The 19551-nt window shown below is 44.9% G+C and overlaps 1 protein-coding gene across 1 annotated transcript in view; it reads right to left on the bottom strand.

The window, feature by feature from the left end:
- Positions 1-19551, bottom strand: part of CACNA1B (calcium voltage-gated channel subunit alpha1 B) — a 303786-nt gene that overhangs the window by 75125 nt on the left and 209110 nt on the right. The window contains exons 20-23 of the mRNA XM_075111828.1: positions 7741-8562; positions 6302-6516; positions 4034-4154; positions 463-592 (exon numbers count right to left, since the gene is read on the bottom strand). Of these exons, the coding sequence (XP_074967929.1) occupies positions 463-592; positions 4034-4154; positions 6302-6516; positions 7741-8562 (1288 nt within the window). The remainder of the gene's footprint in view (positions 1-462; positions 593-4033; positions 4155-6301; positions 6517-7740; positions 8563-19551) is intronic.

The following is a 19551-nucleotide window of genomic DNA, read 5'->3' as shown; positions in this document are numbered from 1 at the left end:
CTGACATCCAGAGATAAGTAGGTTTTCTACTAATTCTAGAGATTGCTACCATGCCCCACCAAGATAAAAAGCCATCTCTGGTTGTGCTTGCACGGGCTCTGCTCCAGCAGAAGCAGGGCATCTTAGGACAACGCCAGCCCTGGCTGGTGGCGGGGGAAGCCTCTCCCATTGCCGAGCGGTGTGCAAGCTCTGCAGGCTTCTGCCACATAAGTCACACCAGCCAAACAACCGGTGCGTTCCAAGTCCTCAAACTCAGATGTGGTTGAAGCAGCAGAAAGAGACAGGAATTGTGTGGGTTTTGATAGTGGAACAAGCTAACGTGAGTATGTTATTAAAGAAAGCTCCAGTTCTGCACTTGCTGGTGCACCATGTTATCTTTGAAGACGGGAATGGACATGCCATGTGCATAACTGCTGGGAGAAACAGAACAACTTTATCCTGGCCATGTTGGTTGGCACTTACATCGTTCCTCGGTGACTCGGCTTGGACAGGGTCTTCTGCAGCCAGGGCAATGCTGCTGAGGGCTATAACTATGAGGATGACCATCTCAAAATAGCGCAGGTTGACGATGTAGTGGAACAGACGCCGAATTCTGCAAGCAACATAAGCACATAGGAGGGCTATTGCACGTGTTGTAAGTCAAGCACTGTGGCATGAAAGACTGGCAGAGGACAATGTTCATCAGGAATATCACCTTAGGATTCCTAATACAGTAATGGTAAGAACATAAAAACTAGAATCAACGGCTTTAAAATCCAGTTTGCAACAGATTTGTGGTGAGATTTAAAGACAGACGTTTAACATCTCTGCACTGCTCTATAACCCCTCTGCAAAGCAATGACATCTATCCATCAAAAGGCCACTGAGAGCTTTCAAGCATTCAGACACAATTCTACGAATTATGTTTGTATACTCCCCAATCCTTTTCACTTTGAAGTCGGAGACTAAAGTCCTGTGAGTTCAAAACTAGTTTTGAAATCCTTTTAATATCAACTAATCCCTTTAAAATTGAGATATATGCTATGCCTTGTGAGACTTCTAGCTGAAACTGGCTTCATAACTATGAGTATTACACTTCTAGCAATCTCTCTCCTGTCAAGTTCCTCTGCCTGCACTTTATTCTAAGCTGTGCTTTATAAACTACACGCCTCCTTTACAGTAATATATTTGATTACTTTAACCTACCCTTTTTCTTCACAAATTGAGTCCAAGAAAAGTGACAAATGCTTCAATTTCTAAGCAATGTAAAAGTATTCACAAATTTCAGCTAATAACTCTATCCGGCCACAACTCACAAATACTTAACTATAGAGAGAACCCTACATTTGCACCATATTTGTCAGTGGAATAAAGGACTTAGGTTCTGCCTGAGAATCAAATTATATGTGTAACTCGCCAACAACCTTGTTATCTGAGAATGTAATTCTGTTACTGTATCACATTTTCTCTAAGCAAATATCTGAACAGTTAGAATTAAAATTTATTTTTCACATCCACTTATCTATTCATTTTCTCGGGATTGTTAATGGTTTCAGAATTAAAAATACCAGGGAAACAGATTTGATACAAAATACCATGAAGAAAAGTGCTTTTGTAGATCCCTTAACTCTGGTTATCAGTCTGACAGAAGAGGATTATCATCTGTGTGCTCTATGAATCCATAGAAGGGAAAGGCAACATTTTCAATAACATTTGTAACTGTAATTCATGCATCAAATTCAATTCATCAAAGCAAAAACAAGCCCTTATTTTTAGACCTTCGTCATTCATAACCAGCAGTGAGATGCGGGAGCATTTGTAAACTGCCAGTGGTGCTTGAGAAATCATTTTAAATGCATGTTTGTTTTAAAAGGGTGGGTGGCATTGGAAAAGTAATACATTTCATTTATGCTTCTCAGAACTGCTTCTCCCACTAGCAGCGCCCGGGGTGACGCAGTCAGCGGGGCTCAGAAGGGAGTTAGTTAGCAATAGATGTGGTGAAAACCTTCATAGCCCGGAAAGCAGAAAGACATCTCTTTGGAAGTTCACACCAGCCAAAGCACCTGAGGGGATCCAGCTGGGCCTGCATCTTGCCCAGAGGAAGAAAAATAAGTTGCTGACATTCCTAGAGTTTGGTCTTCATCTCGTATTTCCCCTTAGCCCTGTGTTATAATACCTCTTTCCCAGTGAACTTTGTTTTTTCAATGGTCTTTTAGTACAGCTGTTGGGGGAGGAGGGGTGCGTGTGCTGGAGAAAACCAGAAGACGACTGAAACAACATACCAAATCCTGGACTACGAGGCTCAGAAGGTCATAACTGTAGGACGAGGTGAGAGAGGACATCCTACGTACGAAACGAAAAAGTGTTTCTGCTTCTCTGTCTGCCCAGTCCGCTCCTCAGCTCAGACTCTTTTGGGCTTGGGACCCTCTACCTTCCCCCTCTGCATGGCTGCCTTTAGCATTTTGCAGCTAACACTCAGTTTTGGTGGTCACTCCACAATGAAAAGACTTGAGTTACCTAATATTAGGGAAATATTGTTTCCTTATCCACCCAGACAGGGTCTAAGCTCCACAATTCAAATTTCCGCTAAAAAGTGCAATTACACTATGACTGCACCTCATCTAACGCTCTCCCCTCCCCTTAGCTGCCTTTTACATGATTTCAAAGTACATGTCGCTTTCTTTGAAATAGCACAATGCTATCACACTGTTCTGAAAAGGGAAACTTTCTGGGCTTTCAGCTCAGTTATCGTAAAGTGTCCTGAGGTCTACCTGGCAGGTGGCTGGAGAAGGCAAAGGGGAAACACAAGCATCTCTCTTGGGGATTTGAATCAGAAGGGACACGTATCGAGTCTCCAGTTCATTTCTGTTGGAGGTGAGATTAGATTAGCAGTAGTTCGGAGTCGTCCTCCCTCTCTAACAGCTGGCACTGAGAGATAGTCTCCGACTTCTACTGATTAATTCCTTCTGTGCTCTTAGCTATGTCATCTTGGAGCTTGCAGGGCTGTAGCCTGAACTACACAGCTGGCACTTGTGTTTAAAGAAAGTATTCAGCCTGCCTGTCCAGGGGTACCAGACCATGGCTTCCACCACAGATGCATTTCTTGTGTGAAAGAAGAGTACATGGAGCAGCCCGCTTTGTCCCGCCGACTGCATAGGCAGCCAGGACGTCACAGTCCTGACCAGAGGAGCACTCGTTCTTCTCTTGAAACAAGTTGTCAAAGGAAAGACCTGAGACCACCTTAGGTACCTGAGTGTGCAGAGTACAACCTCAGGGAGCAACATCTAGGATCTGCAACAAGTCTACATGGGCCAGAGAGAAACGATCGCATCTGCTCCTAGCAGATCTCTGGGTTGGCAGAAGTTTCAAACACCTTCCCTTGCCCTAAGTTACTGCTTAAAATTACTCACAGGCCTTCATGCTACAATTATTACAACCCCTGCTGCTCCTGTCTAGTCCTGCAGCCCTTCAGAGTGACATATTCAGTATTTACAAGCTTTGAGTACAAAGCTCCCCATAAGGCACGGATGCCTGAAGTAGAAGAAATGCTGTAATCCCAACCGATCCCACAAGCTGTATTCTCAACACTGGCAAATGAAAAACATTCACATTTTCCCAGAAGTTCAAAGTTCTCAGTGATGCAAGGGTACTAGTACAGAAAGAGCACGAATTCCAGCTGAGGAACCTGTGAGAATTTGCTGACATCAAAAACAGCCCCCAACCTGCTTCTCCTGCTGCCTTCTCCCAGTGATAGTCCATACTCCCACACTTCAGTCATCTACGATGGAGCAAATAACTGCCCACCTGACCGTCAGCAGGTCAGTTAGGAAGGGTTTGCCTAAAGCATCATCTTTTCCCTATCCTGGCATTTTTTTTCCCCCAGGAAAGCCAGGCTGAAAGGCAGCATCTGGTCCACAGCCTAGATAAGCTTTTGTTTAATTTCCCAATGCATTCGACTGGCAGAGATGAAGATTAAACTAATGTTATTGCTTTGAATACCCAAGCTTGAAGTACCTGTAACCCATAAGCGGTATTATAGAGTCAGAGGACTTACGGATTTGTAGGACTTAGGATAAACATGGAACTGTAAGGCAAGATTGGTTTAGGCCCATTTTTTGTCAAGTCATCGACGTCTTTCTTCTCCTCTGTTTTACTTTCAAATTCAACATTGTTCACTGAAATGTGAATTTAAGGAAACAGAAAGGAGAGAGTTAAAAATGTATCTGCAGCCTTCACACAGCAAGCTGCCTGCAACAGCTGGATATGCAAACAGTGCAGCTGGGACAGCAAACAGCCTTTGAATATGTTGATTAAATGTGATGAACAATCATTTGATTATTATCACCGCTACTTACTACAGTATGATATACACTGCAATTATACTCCTTAACTGCTGCTCTGATGAGCAATATATCAGAAATGGCCAGGAAATGAAGATGCCCAGTGCAGACAAACAAAGAAGCCTTACACTTATTTATACAAGAGCTGCCAAACTGGGGATGGAAATCCCATTCCAAATATCATGGATTATTAGGGAGAGAGGATCAGCTAGGGATCCTTGGAAAGAAAAAAAGACAGTAAGTCTAACCAACCGCATCATTCTGTATCTTATCCCATAGATCAGTAGCACAATTGGCTTTGGAACATGTAAAAGAGCAAATTCCTAGATGAGCTTTAATAATTTAGGGGACTAAGACTGCTGAACTTTGCAGCATTAGGAACAGCCTTGGAAGGGACTTCCTGGATCCCCTAGCTCTGTGCCTGCATAGTGCACCCCAGTTTTGGCAGAGCTCCCCATGTATAAAGGTGTCAATCTCCACCTCACATCAGGTTTTTAACTTACATGATCCCCTTCTAGAAGAATGTTCTGAACCTCACTCCTAAAGGTTAGAAATACATTCTTTAATTTCCACCATAAGTTTAGTTGCAGTGGGTTTATAGGATAATATCCTTAAGAGAATTTCCAATATATGAACTGGAAAACATTTTATCCTGCAAATTCTCTTCTTAGATACAAATACTTGTCTGCTAATTCACAGGACCAGAATGTAAAAACCCTACCCACATATAATGTGTTAGGTAGAGGGGTTTTATTATTTCTTATTTTATTTTGCAACAAAATGACATTTCATTGCGCGTGAGTGACATGTTCAATAAATTCCTTATTGTATCTCAAGCCGGATACATAAGGAAGTAGCCAGGAGAGAGGCTGATAAATCGCGATTGACAGGAATTCAGTATTGCAATACAGTAAAATTACCATTTCAGAAAAAAGAGGAAAGAAGGGGGTGGGGGGAAACATAAAAAGGACAAGGCTCGCGTGGCTGACAACACAGTGAAAAAGTATGTAGAGAAACTGCTAGCTTTTGGCTGTGCCTCTTGGAAAGCAGAGTCCCGACAGCCTGCGATCTAGTGTGGACCTCTGAGATCTCACACTGCAATTCTTGGCATCCTCAGCTCTCGAGACTTCTCTAGGCTGTGCCTACGCTGCCGGGGTGAGACACAGGCTGGTCAGAACAGGCTGGTGGCTGCAGGGCAGACCATGGGCACAACGATCTTGGGACCATCTGCAAAACAGTGTAACTTTACGCTGACAGACCCAAGGCATGGAGCTCTGGAAAAGGACAAGCCAGGGTGGATCTGCTGAAACTGAGATGCAGAGGATTGCAGGACGCTCTAAAATTACACAGCCTGCAGGAACCCAAAGCAGCAGGGGCGCACGATGGATGCTGCGATAGCTGTGCAGCCACGAGACACCTGCTGTTCCACAGTGGGGTCAGCTGATAAGCCAAGAAGTGTGAATTCGGTCCGTGGATTTGAATGCAATGCCACTGCCTCCCCTGTCCTCTGCTGAGGGGTCTGTGGCCAGTCAAGCCCCTGGGCCACCAGAGGAACCATAGCACAGTGCTGTTGGAGTAGGAGCTTGCAGCATGGCACCAGAGGAAGGTGGTAAAGCAGAGGACCTACTCCTGTTCTCACAACAAGTTCTTGGTTTGCTGCAGAAGTTACCTATTTTGCTGTTTTTCTTATCCTTCATCTTTCTTTTATGCAAAGATACATGGATGTGCTCTGGATGAGCCATCTCCAGGGAACCTTATGTGGTGGTCTCCAGAGCCACCAGGTGACCCAGGAGCCCATTCTGGGTTCCTGCAGGCTGCATGAATTTTAGAGCCTATAACAACAACAAGTTCTCCTGCCTGCCTATTGCAAGGTTGCTGGTGGCCAGGAGAGGCCCCATCACCCAGCGTGTGCTGCTAGCCCTCAGAAAGTCCTCTTTTCTGGAAATTTCATAGCAAAAAAACAGGAGGACAAAGGCACTCACTTGGTATGACAGTGGTTTCCCCCGGCGGGGCAGTGATAGTGACAGGGATATTCACAGTGGTGGTTTTGTCCAGAGGTGGCTGAATCATCCGCGTCACATTCTTCTGGTTGTCAGCATCTTCTGGCTGTTCAGGCACTTTCTGCAGATAGGTGCTAGGGAGGGCGTGCACAGGGACACTCACACTTCCACTAGCCTCAATCTCACACTGATTCTCCCTAAGGTAGAAGACCAGAGTTTATTAAATATGGCCCAAGAAGGGTTCAGAGAGCATATGCACCCTGCTGCTGCACCTCCTGCTAGGTTTCATAGGCCGTTTTCTTCATGGAAATCCTTTGCAGAAAAGTCACAGACCGCAGGACAACTTACTGATAACGCAGTATGTGACCTTTTCCTCTGAACCAACATCCAAGCAAAACATTAAGAGGAATTATGCCAGTGAACACCACTTTATTCAATTGAATGAGAGTCGGAACTGAGGTTCATAAGCAAGGACCACATGGCACTTGCATGTAACAGTGACATAAGCTTTCCAGCACCAGCTGGTTTCTGAATGAAGTCTGACATTCTGCTTCTTAATGTTCTCCTGAGGCCTTATTTAAATTTGGTGATTCTCTTTTCCAGTCCTAAACCACTCTGTAACTTTGCTGTAAGCAGCTAAGTAGCCTCTGCATTCCTCTGCAGCAATGGCTGTGTTTCAGTGGGGAGGAAAGCGAGCTTGTGCACATGATCGAACTAAATGGTATGCAAAGTGTTTTGAAATCCATCTGAAAAGAAGATAATATAGACAGGAAAATTATTATCTCAGTGCCACTCACAGCTCTCCATGGTGACACGAACTCTGCTCTAAAGAATCCCAGTGAAATTTCCTTTCCATCAGACTAATAAAGCTGAAAAGGCAATCTATCCGTCTTTATTAACTACTCTAAATGCTTCACAAACACTATTTTTCTCACTTGACTTACATAAGAATTAAACCAAATGGGGTACATCATTGTTCTTAATGGAAGAAGCCACATGCTGTAACAGCTAGTGATGCAGCTGAGAGGCTCAGCATAAAAAAAAGAAAACCAAAGGGCTATAAGTAAGACTGGATGCCATTTAGAAATACATCCCTCAGAAACTTCCTTCAGAGGCTGTGAAATTCTCTGCTCCACATTATATCCTAGAGGGTCTATTGGTATTTACATCAAGGATGTTTCCTTCCTTAAACCTGAGCTATTCTATGGCCCCATCATGGGCCAGAATAATCTCTGGGAGTGTCTGTCATTACTGATTTAAGCAAAACTTAACTGCAGGTTACGGTGGCAGCTGGTGTAAGTGCAAGAACAACAGCGGGAACACCCTGGGGAGGGGAACAAGTAATGTCCTGAAACATGTCTGGGGTCTCGTGCCCCCTGAGCTGTGCCAGGGATGAGTCCAGCCATGCAGCACTCACTCACTTGGGCTGATGATTCCGGTGCTCCTTCTCGCCAGTCTCCCCCTCCTTCTCGCCGTTCTCCTTCTCCACCGAATCGTACGTCGACAGCGCCCTGTTCCTGAACCTGTGCCGTCTGTGAGGCTCTTCTCCATTCTCACCCTTGGACCCAGGTTCTCCTTCCCGGTTCCCAGACCTCGACCCTCCCCGGTGCCGGGAACGCCGCTCGCTCCTCGCCCCGTTGATTGTCCCGTTGCCTTCCTTGCCTTGTCGTTCAGCAGAATGCCGGTGAGTCCGATGCCTACGGTGCTCCTTCTCAGCACCCTCTTCCACCGACCCTCGGCGATGGTGCCTCTTTCCCCCTTCCTGACCCCTGTTGCGATCACTTTTCCCCTCCTTACTCCCCCCTTCCACCTCCTTGCTGCGGCTCCTGTGCTGCCTGTGCCGCTCCTCCTTACTGTTTGCACCGGATTCCCCGTTCTCATCCTTGGCCACATCACCCTTCTCTTGCTCTCCCAGTTTGTCCTTATCCCGATGCCGGTGGTGCTTTCGTGGAGCTTCTGCCCCATCAGTAGAGCTGACTTTGGTCTGTTCCACCTCCTGCACATCCACGGGGCTCAGCTTGCTGATGTTGTTCCTCCCTTCGCCCCTCGGCTCTACCACCAGCGGCCGATCCAGATGAGTCTTCATGTCTGGCCTGATGTGAAGGGTGGTAGCGTAACGCACCCGCTCCTCCGGATCCAGCTCGTTGTACAGCGCCTCGCAGCTGGCTCGGAAGTTGTGCATCCGGATCTGGCTGGTCCTCTGCTCCCAAACGGACTTGGATTTGGAGGAGTTCTGCTGCTTGCTAAGGAAGGGAGGAAGGTGAAAAGTTAGTATCCAACTTTGCACCAATTCCCTAAAAAGCAACCAGGAGAAAAAAAAAATGGGGAGGGGGAAATTTTCAGCTGAGACAGAGGATTAGAGGGTTGAGCTAAAGATATTATAGGCATGGAGAGAGAATGGCTGGCAGAGAACATGAGCAGGGAAAGCCAGCAGGATCATCAGTGTTAGTTTGCCCCCACACGCAGCAGGCATTATGAAACAGGCCCTCTAGAAAGGAATTATCTTGATTTCTAAAACATGGCCATCCCCCTTGGAAGTCTCAGGTATAGTCTGAAGGGTTAAAGTCTCTGCACACAAAAAATTAAAAAGCACCACCAGAGCTTTTAAACAGCCTTCCCCACAATTAACCTTTCTCCCCACCTGGAAACATCTGGATGAGCCAATTAAGGGTGAGCAAGAGAGGTTAGACTGGCAGGAGGAGCGAGGGGAAATGAAATCTGCCCCATAGGATCCGAGCCTGAGCACCGTGCCACCAGCTCCTTCCCCTTACAGCCAGCCAGAGGGGTCACTTTCCCCGTCAGCTACTGGCACAGGAGAGCTGTTGTTTAAACCCACGGCATCCGTCTGAGGTGAGGATGGGCCATCCAAGCCCAAGCATCACCGGACTCTGGAAAAGTACAAGTAAGAAAGGAAAACTGTTCTGTGGCACATGAAAAGACCCCAGAGACTGGGCGAGTCACACATAGATGCAGATGTGATGTGAGTACCTTTATGCCCTGGAGACACCTGCTCTTTTCTGCCTCTGTCATCTATTATGATGAGGGTACCTCCATTGGCATTGCCTTAATGCTTCAATTTGTCAGCACAGCGTTTGGTTTCTGACCGCCACACGCAAATGGGTCACCTACCAAGCCGGTGCAGGAAGGGAAAGCTTTTTGTCTTTCCTAAAGATTGCAAGTCAAATTCTGCTTTTGCCTAAAATCAAAGTAAACCCGCTGGCTTCCAGGGAGGAGTTCTGGATTTAGCCTGGGGGAGGATCAGCACCCATTTTCTTCCTTAATGAAACTTCTAACAAAGAGAGGAAAATCATTCTCCTTCCACCAGCCTGTTCAGCCGTCCCCAGGTGCCACACACGCGTCTGACCTCTGCGGCCGGAGGGGCCACATGGGGCTCGCCGACTTCCAGCCCACGAGGGAGGCAGACGTATTTTTCTTACGTGCTTTTCTGGGCTCCCCCGACAGCCGCTTTTGCGTGTGTACGTGCTGATCGGGACGGTCGGGGTCTGTCGCCGCGCGCAGACCCTGGGGGAGGCAGCATTCAGACGGCCTCATGTAGCACAGTGGGAGCTGTCAGAAAGGCTTTGCATCTCTCAGCTCTGCTGGGGGATCGGTTCTTTACAGAGGGTGCTGCTGCCTGCTTCTGCTAAAAAGGCAAAATCCTACATAAATGCTCACTGGATGAGGGCACCCAGGCAGATGTGAAGGAATGTGACTGAATCCAGAAATCAGAGTGAGCAGAGCTAATCACCAAAACTGAAAATCTACGTCACCTGTTCCCAAAAGGCACATTCTGGACCAATTTTCCAGCACCCGAGTGCTCCATTTACACCACAGCAGAAGAATAGGTGGCAAAAATCACAGTTCTAAGCGTAAATGATACCAGAAGGTACTGAGGACATACCTTAGAGCCCCACTCACCAAAAATCCCATGCTGAAGGGAAAGCAGACTCCTCATTAGGGGAGAGCACCCCCCCAAGCTGTCCTAGTGACGCCTGGCACAAGGATGAACAGCCTTATCAGAGCAGGCAATAACCTGTAATTTCTTTTTGGTTCAACATTATGAAAGACTGAAATGCTGTTGCTCATTAGCAGATTTACTTGGTATCAGAAGGAATTAATAACACACAAGCCCTCTGACTGCCCAGACCTGCCCCCTCATACAAGGGTTTCCCATGAGAAGCCACGTGCTCTGCGTTTGCAGCTCTTCACTGATGGGCACAGGGAGGCTGAGCTGCCTGAGGCAGGCATCCTGGGATGTCCTGCCATCCTCCAGGAGGGATGGGGTGCCTTGCTCTGCAGCACTCCTGATCTAGATCTGCTAAACCAAACTGGGCTACAAAAACTAATCTCCTCTTTAGCACACAGGCTCGGGGAAACAAAGCAGCTTAGGGATGCGTACGCGATGTCTGAGCTCCCCGAGCGCCGCCGCAGTGCAGGCCTCCAAGAGCATTTGTTCTTAGGGGACACTTCTCACTTCCTAATGAAAGTCCTTGTGGTGGGGACCAGCTTCTGTTTTGTGTTTTGAACAGCCAGAGCAAGCTGGGAACGCTGAAGGGGTAACCAGTAATAATGAGTTAGTGTTGGGAAACTGCCCTTACACTGACTGAAGCCTTCAATTTATCTACAAACCAAGAGCAGGGAGACGAGCACAACTGCCTGCTCCCCATCCACCACCCTGTGCTCCATTTCCATGGGACGGGCATTGCGCGGGGGTGGGATGCAAAGCCCCAGCCTCCCTGCAGAGGTTCTCCAAAGTAAAATACACAATAAATTATCAGGCAGCTGTCATGGACACAGCCTCTCCGCCCATGCCTGCGCTGAGCCCATCAAAGCCAAGATATAAAGAAAATCTAAATCAGACTGGATGTGGTGAGGAGGAAGGTGGAGGATTCAGAGCTGGTAGTCACACAGTGCAGAGGAGACACTCAGAGCCTCTGGCTCTGGCACAAGATGTATCACTTCAGGAGGGTTTTTTCAGTTGTGTTCCAGTCTCGCCAAGAACATCAATCAGCCTTTAAATTAGCTCTGAGGTGATAAAGCTTCCTCTGTACTTCACTCATGGCTAACTGGAAGGTGCTGCCAGGTACCTACACCACTGAGAACCTGGAGGAACCAAGTAATGCACATATTAACTAAGCCTAGCTTGCTAAAAATCCCTTCCTTAAAACAGACACTGACATTACAGACTCGAATTCCTCAGCATCTAGAAAAGAGATGCAGTCTTAACATTGACACAAGTATCGGAGCCGATTGCCAAAAGACCAGAACACACAGCCGCCCACTGGCTTCGGTTACTAACAAGTCAAAGAGCAGGAGGTTCAGAAGTAATGACTGCATCCTTTCTTCTTTCTACGTGAAAAGGTACATCAAAAAAAATTATCAGAAAATATTGCAGTAAAAACACCATCAGGAAAATGCGGAGCCTGCCTGCAAGCTCGTTATCGTATTCAAAGCAGTCAAGAACATCAGGAGGAAGTGACAATGCGCATAAAGCCTGCTGCGAAAATGGGAGCAAAGCAGCCGAGCAGGTTGGTCCCTCTGGGGACAGTGTTTAGGGTTTTCAGAGCCAAAGCGGCAGCAACTGGAGGGAATGTGTCGCCTGCTTGTCCAATTAAATTTATCTGACTCTTGCTTTCTACAAGCTCCCACAGCACCTGTGACAGCCTCTCCTCTCCTGTTGCTCTGCTGAACTGCTTTGCAGAGGAGAGCTTTTGAACTTGTTTATGGCACAACAGGGACACCACCTTAAAACAAAACACAGTTTCACTCCGACTGCTTGCGTAGGAGGATGCGGTGCCTATGCACGCACGAAGAACTGCAGAAGAGATGGAAAAAACATAGACAGGACAAAATCATTTCCTCTGCTTCCTCCAGCGTTTGGTCCAGTTGGTTACTGAAGGCTGCATGAACTGGGGCAGACACACACCATGTACGGCTCAGGCATCGTATGGCGCAGCATAGGCATGACTTGTCCAAACTGATTTAAAAAATGAGCCTTTGTGATAACAAATATTTTTTCCACGAGAGAAAACCATCTGTTTATAAAGCCAGCTCCTTATCTGAAATCCTGTTCCCTGTTCATTTCTTAAAATCTTTCTGAATCCATTAAGAAAAGTGCAATAACCTCTTCTGATTTACAGGCGTAGTACAAAGATTAATGTTAATTCACTTTCTTTACAATTACTTCCCATCCCTATTTTCTGTCTACAGAATATTTCGAACTCTCTGAAGGTTACTGGCAACATACTCAGTTTTCAGGTCCTCTAGGCTTGAAGTATTGTAGCAGATACTACTGCTCACGTGCTTCTCTGCGTAGCTCCACTGGTTTTGCTTGGATTAAGAAGCCAGCAATCAAACAATTCCTGCCTGTGGCTAGAAAGAAAACCACACAACTCTTGCAGAATCAAATAAAATTCATATTAATGAATCAGTGACTCATATTGGTATAAATAAAAAATGCAAGCAGTCACTGTGTACATTGTTCAAGAAAGGAAAGGGTATTTTTAGTCATATTCTAATCTTAGGGTATTCCTTAACAGTTAAAGATTTTGTCATCATAACCTTTTAAAACACTGCTCCAGTTAATGGCACTTTGCTTCCCAGAACTACCGGTTTAATCAGCTACATAAATGCAATCCTTAAAATTTTGCTTTAGTAAATAATGAATGGAAGCTGACTATGAACATAATAATTTGATGTTAAAAATACCTACATATTAGATTGTGGGTATGAAAGAATATGTTCTGATTACAGATTAAAGTGAATTCCTTATTAAAATACACTTCCAACAAAAAAATTTAATGCAAAACACCCCTTTTCGTTAAAATACTATTTTCTGTTCATAAACTTGGAGAAGCTCTCCACGTTTCAATTTTCCACTTGGAAAATACAATGAGGCATTTTAATTTGGGGTAGGCACGCACACAGCAGAACGTTTTGCCTCTCCTTGGCTTGATAAAAAAATTTTCTTTCATATGAACTCACCACTGGTGTTTAAATTTGCTTTGCCAGCGACCCTGGCAGTTGCCGCTTGGGTGCTTTAGCACCTTTTCTTCTTTATGAGCTCCATCCCCCGCCTGAGCTCTCCGGGGGGGCGCGCTGTGCTCTCCCCGTGAGGGGCTGCAGCAGCGCTCACGGAGACGCCGTCACCGGGGGCTGCTGCAGAAAGCGCTGCCCAGTCTCTTCCCATATTTTTCCTCGAATTTGACTTTGTTTTTACCTATCAGAATTTTTGATACTGCAGTTTCTCCGAAAGAAAGCAGTTCCTTTCGTAATATTTCTCCTAACGTCCATTAACTAGAAACTCTCCATTTTGAATGTGGTCTAAGCCTGATATAAGACTGGCCAAATATCACACGCTTATGTTCAGAAACTTGCCACTGAAATTTGAAATGCCTTTCAAACTATCGTAGGTGCCAACTTCTTAGATCAAGAAAGTTCACTACGTGCCACGTTTTGCGTTTAGTGCATATTGTCATCCTCTTGTGAGTGGATTGAATTTCCACTCCCTTTACCTGCTCTCCTAGAGAACTCGGAGAACTGCAGGTAGAGGACGTGCTGACCACAGGTAACTGGTCTCAGCAGGAGGAAGAAGCTGAGATGCCAGAGGGGGACCGAGGCGAGCCCCACTGCAGGTCATCTGGGAGCCGCTGAGCGCAAGGGCATGCACAGCTCGGCCGCTGCAAGCCCTTCGGCTGGTGCCCGTGGCCAACGTAGCGCCAGAAAGTTTCCAAGGTGTGTATCCGAACAAAAGTTAGCAAAGCTCTAGGGTTTAGTTACCGCTCCCGTGAGGTGTCCAAGGCCACTTAAGAGCAGCAGACATCATTATATGCTGCTGCTTAGAGTTTGAAGACAGCTGTGACACTTGTTTTTGTACAACTCTGAAGTGATGCACAGTTCACCCAAGCCCAAGCCTCCTGGTGCTAACGTAGCAAGAGCTTCACTGCTTTCAAGCTTGAGCTTTTTCACAAGGACAGCATTATTTTGCTCAACCGTAACTCACCATCCTTCCTGCTGCTTCCTACTTCTCTCATAAGACAAATTTTCTAATTGGTTTTGGTAAAAGTATATCACATACTAATCCCAGAAGTGTAAAGGTGAGGCTTAGCTTTATGCACATTCTGATCTCAAGAAAATGCCAGAAAATATTCCTCCTGTCTCAAGCTATATTGCTATCATTACCCACAAGATCCCTTTTCAGACCTCAAGATTTGTTCGGTACTTTGGTTATGAATTGGTGATCAAGTAATTGCATCCTCAGTAATAAATAACAGGGTGAGAGAGTTAAAAATAAAACAAAAAAATGAAAAAATGAAAGTTAAAAGCCACATCACTGTGGCCCGATTTAACAAAAAACACACTGAGGTTAATTCTGTGGAACCATTAAGTTCTCCTAAAATCCAGTCAAATTACTTTTACTTTAAGTTATTTTTCTCCTCTGAAGTGTTCACGCCACACTCTCCAGAAGGCGTTTTGCAGTTTCACTGCAATGGCCCAGACCAGACTCTGTTACGGCCAAAGTCCCACCGAGAGCTCCAGGCTTTTGATAAAAACCAAGACAAAACACTTCAGGGAATGAAGTCACAGCCCACTTTTTTTTTTTTTTTTGCACTATGAGACTGGAAGTAAAGCAGATGGCCCAGAGAGTGAATATTCAAACGCAAGCGATAGAGATCAAGAACGATTTGGGTCCTTGGATGGTAAATGACCAATTCATCCTGGTAGATGATATTTAAGATTTTCATTTCCCTCTGCACGCTCTCAGCTTGTCTGCAGCTGGATGGATGCAGCAGAGACATGCTGTGGTGGTTGGGGTGGGAAAGAGCTTCTCAAATAAAACCAGGTTTTGTTCTGGAAAAAAAAAAAATATCTGTGGCGGGTGCAGGTGTTCAGCGCTTCTGGCAAAAAAAATTCCCAGCTTGTGAAACATTGGCTTTTGCTTTATTTACCGTTCTAGAAAATGCCATAGGAGCACATCATTTTTAAAGTCCAAGCGGTGATTGACACCTCTGGATCCTATTAGTAATAAACAATAAACAATAGCTGTACAAAGAACACCTCAAGTTCCCAAATGCATCGTTTTGGATCTCATCGGTCATTGCAGTATAAGAAGGCTTCATATGAAAATTCAACATCCCATCACTCTTAAACACATACTATTGGAAAAATACAACATAACTATTCAGTTATCTCTGTGTCCTCACGTAGGTACGTATAAATTAGTTGCCAATTTCCGTTTGTATTTTAGATAAATGCTGATCTACTTAAAGAAATAGAGCATATCTCTATGTAATTACCTCTCCTCTGTGAATTAAAAATGGATTTCATACTGCTTTCATTGCTTGTATTACAAATCTGTTACAGCACGAAAGCCTGGAATTAGCACAAGAAAATGACTCAGCTTGATTTTTTTAAAATTTTTTTTTTAAATTTATTTTCAAGGAACCAGCTCCAGGATTTTGTTCTTAGTTTCTTACCAATTTAGAATTTTATTTTATTTCTTTTTTAGAAAAATAATCAAAGAAAGAATATGGGAAAAAACCCCAACCCTCTGTATCTCAAAAGATTTTTTAATAAGTTTCATTCTTTCAGAACAGTTGACCATGGTTTTGCAGATCCTGGTTCTTACTGATATTAAAGGGACATGATATTTTATGTTGTTGGAGCAACCTAAGGGAAAAAAGGGGACCGGGATTTTTTTTTTTTTTTTTTTTTTTTTACACCTTTTAAAAGCTCTTTTAGATTAGTAGATAACTGTTCAACTTTTGTCTGTGTACAAAAATTAGACAACTCATCTTGCAGAATAATTACAGCAACAGCACTCACAGGGAGTAGAAAGAGGGATATAAGGGCATCCTGAACCTATACTAATATTAATCCAGGGAATGGGAGTCCACAGCACCTGCACGTCCCTAAAAGGAGTTGTTCTAGTTTATTCATTTGAATTTAAAATAAAAATCATATTTCTAAAGATGACATTCATACAGAGTAAATGAGACCTTCAGATGTCTTTACACTTCGGGGCGGTGTTGCGTTACTGATGCTCTGTGATGGGTGCTGCTTTTATATATTGCACACTGTTATGGGGTCTAGTCATTTATTTAATCAGAACAGGGAATTTTGCTGGGGAAATGCTTTTTAGATACCCACAGAGGAGAAAATGCACACTCAGCTCATCTGTCGAAAATGGTCCTGGTTTGCACAGGAAGTTACAAATTACTGCCCAGACGGTGCATAGAAATGTTAAAGAGGATGAGAATCCTCCGTTACAGCTTTTTGCAGTAAAAAATTTATTCTATTCAGAGAACAGATGTGAGTCATATCAGCAAAAGAAGCCTCTATTATACCATCTCTGTTGCTGGTGGGGAGGTAGCAACAGACCTCAAAGGCAAACACCTCCCAGCGTGGGTAATTCTTCCAAAGGGGCTTTAGTATCTGCAATTTGATGTCATCTTTCTAGAAGGAAGCTCCGTCTCTGGAAGTTTGGAAAAGGGGCCAAATTCTGCTTCTTTCAGGCTTTATTCCTCATTGCGCAAACATTGCCTGAGACCGGTTTGGTGCAACTTCTAGTGGATTGAATTCAAGTGTTGGGGGGAAGGCAACTCGGCAGCACCTCTCCTCCATCACCACCTTTAACCATCCCCTGTCTCCTGCCAGGGCTAAGGCAGGGTAAGAGTGACCCAAAGGGCAACAGACTTCTCTCCACCCCTTTCTGCCTGTAAAGACTCCCAGCAGCCAGGAAATCCATTGGAAGAAATAAGCCAACATCTGCCTTGGTCTAGTCTACTCCCTGAATTTTCACTGTCCCAACCGTGTGAGATCTCAGACCTCAGCACAGTCATGGAACACCTACTTTTGCTAGTCGCAAAAGTTCAGTGTTGGTCACAGAAGCTCAGCTCACACATCATATCAACATATTTCTAATACGAACATGTCTAAGATCCACCAGTGGGCAAAGACCCCCAAAACACCCAAGGAAAAAGGAAGAGGTCATGAAGCTGGTGGAAAAATCTCCTTTGCTTCACCATGCCTTTGGTACCTGCTATGGAGCACGTAAGAACAAACCCACATGTGTTTGAATTGCACTTACTTGTCTCTCCAAAAGCATTAAAGGAGAAAGATAACATCAAACGGTAAAAGTATAACCGAAAGCAAAGACACTAAGATGGGTTGATGAGAAGCTGATGACAAGTTTTGTTGTATTAGTCGGCAGGGAAGAATGGCGTCTTCTACAAACCTGCATTAGTGTCAAAACGCACCCGTGATTCACAGCAAAGCCGGCAAGGTTTGTTTGTTAGGAAGTGCATGGAGTGAATGAAAGCTCTGCCACAGGTACATAGGAGCTTGCCGAGTGCCTCGTATTCACAGTATCTGTAGCTTTAAGCTCCAGCTCAGGAAGGCTACAGAGCACAGGCGTAGCCAGAGCGCTCATGAGTATGTTTCCCAAGGATGTTTATGCAGAGTTTTCCAATTTGGTCTCACTTGGGCCCTGTTTCCAGAAGTTTCTATTAAAGTCCTCCTCCAGCTGTCACTTACAGAGTGCACTCACAGCGGGCCCCTGTTCTCCTATTGAACCATAAGCGCAAACACTGGTGGAACATCAAAGCCATCAGCCCAGCACATAATAAACACAGAGAACAAAAATACAAGTAAGAACAAGACGAACCATCAAATGAGGGCAGGGGCGAGGAGGGGGAAAATAGTTAAGGAAGGAACAAAGGGAAATAATTAAGGGGATGGGAGAAAAACAACGGAAGGAAGGGGGGGGGAAATCACAGTCAATGTGTGAAACACTACAGAGTTGCTCACGATCAAATCACAAGCATTATATGGCAATGTCGCACACCTTCCAGTCCTTCCACCGTATGTTGGTCTGGAGGCTTTCCACAATGATGGGAATGATTTTTGGAAAAAACAAGGGGGGACTGAAGGCATCAGGAGAAGGGGAAAGAGGGAGGTTTATAAATATGGCGATATATATCATAAATCCATTTACTGAATATCGTAACAGAGAGCAACTCACGGTGAATTTACGCTGGAGACTGACGAGCTGCGAGATACAGTACCTCGAGTTTGCTTTACAAAACTGCACATGCAAAAACAAAACAAACAAAGAAAACAAAAAGTGAGAAAATAAAAAAAAAAAGAAGAGAAGAGAAGACATTGGGAGGAGACTCATACAGGCTGTGTCCTATTGAATGCAGACTGCAGCGTGCATCTTGGTAGGAGACCAGGCAAGCTTCAGAAAGTGTGGAAGCCACAGACACACCATCTTCTAGTTAACAGGGAAACAACCAAAGAATCAAAAACAGAACTAAAGGGAAAAAAATTAAAAGGTGAACCAAAAGCCACATGATGATATTAGGACTTTATGCCTCCATATGCTATACTCACACAATGGAAGTCCTCCGCAGAAGCCATCTTTAGGACCTCAGGGCAGAGGTCTTTGTAGAAAGGTGGTGATTGCCTTTACAGCTGTGCTGCAAATAAGTATTTCCAAGCGGGAGCAGGATGCTAATGCCCGCTCTTATCCTGTGACACGAGGAAGAAACCTTAGCATGGAGAAGACCATGGGCTGGCGGGAGGACCCTGGGCCACAGCCAGAGAATCAAAATCCGCCTGAGCCCTCGCAGCTGGTGCCAGGTGGCTTCTGCTCAGTCCCTGCCTCGGATTTGCCCTTCAGAGGCACCTACCTCTCTCCTCTGACAGGCACAGGGGTGTGCCTGAGCTCACACCATCCAAATACGGCTCACCGTGTCTAAAAACCATAGGTCTGCTGCAGCCTAGGCAGGGCTTACACATTATTGAATGGGACTTGTTTCAGTTCACAAGTAATTTTGTAGATTCTCCTCCATCCAGTGTTCGTACAAACGCTGTTATACGTGGCGGGGGTCTAAACACGGAAATCGCTGAATTACACAGAAAAAGAGTTTGTTCTTCCTTTGGCAGGGAATTTACAGGGAAACAGGATTCTAAATATCTTTACAGATCTTGGCTTGAGGCGCTAATATTTTCACCATTACAAACAATAATTTTTATAAAACTACATCATCCAAAAGATGCTCCCCAAGACTGAAAATCAAATCCCTTCACCTCCTGAATTTACCTTTTTTTCTTCTGCTTCCATGAGAGTTTTAATCTGTTAACAATCAATACTAGCAAGGCAGAAGGTCCACTTAAAATCTAATGTTCTTTGGATATCGTATAACTAGAGTTTTAAGTTACATTTACTT

The sequence above is a fragment of the Phalacrocorax aristotelis genome, chromosome 17, assembly GCF_949628215.1.
Source record: "Phalacrocorax aristotelis chromosome 17, bGulAri2.1, whole genome shotgun sequence".
Classification (NCBI taxonomy): Eukaryota; Metazoa; Chordata; class Aves; order Suliformes; family Phalacrocoracidae; genus Phalacrocorax; species Phalacrocorax aristotelis.
Note: the sequence above shows the minus strand (reverse complement) of the source record. Positions and strands in the feature narration are given on the sequence as shown.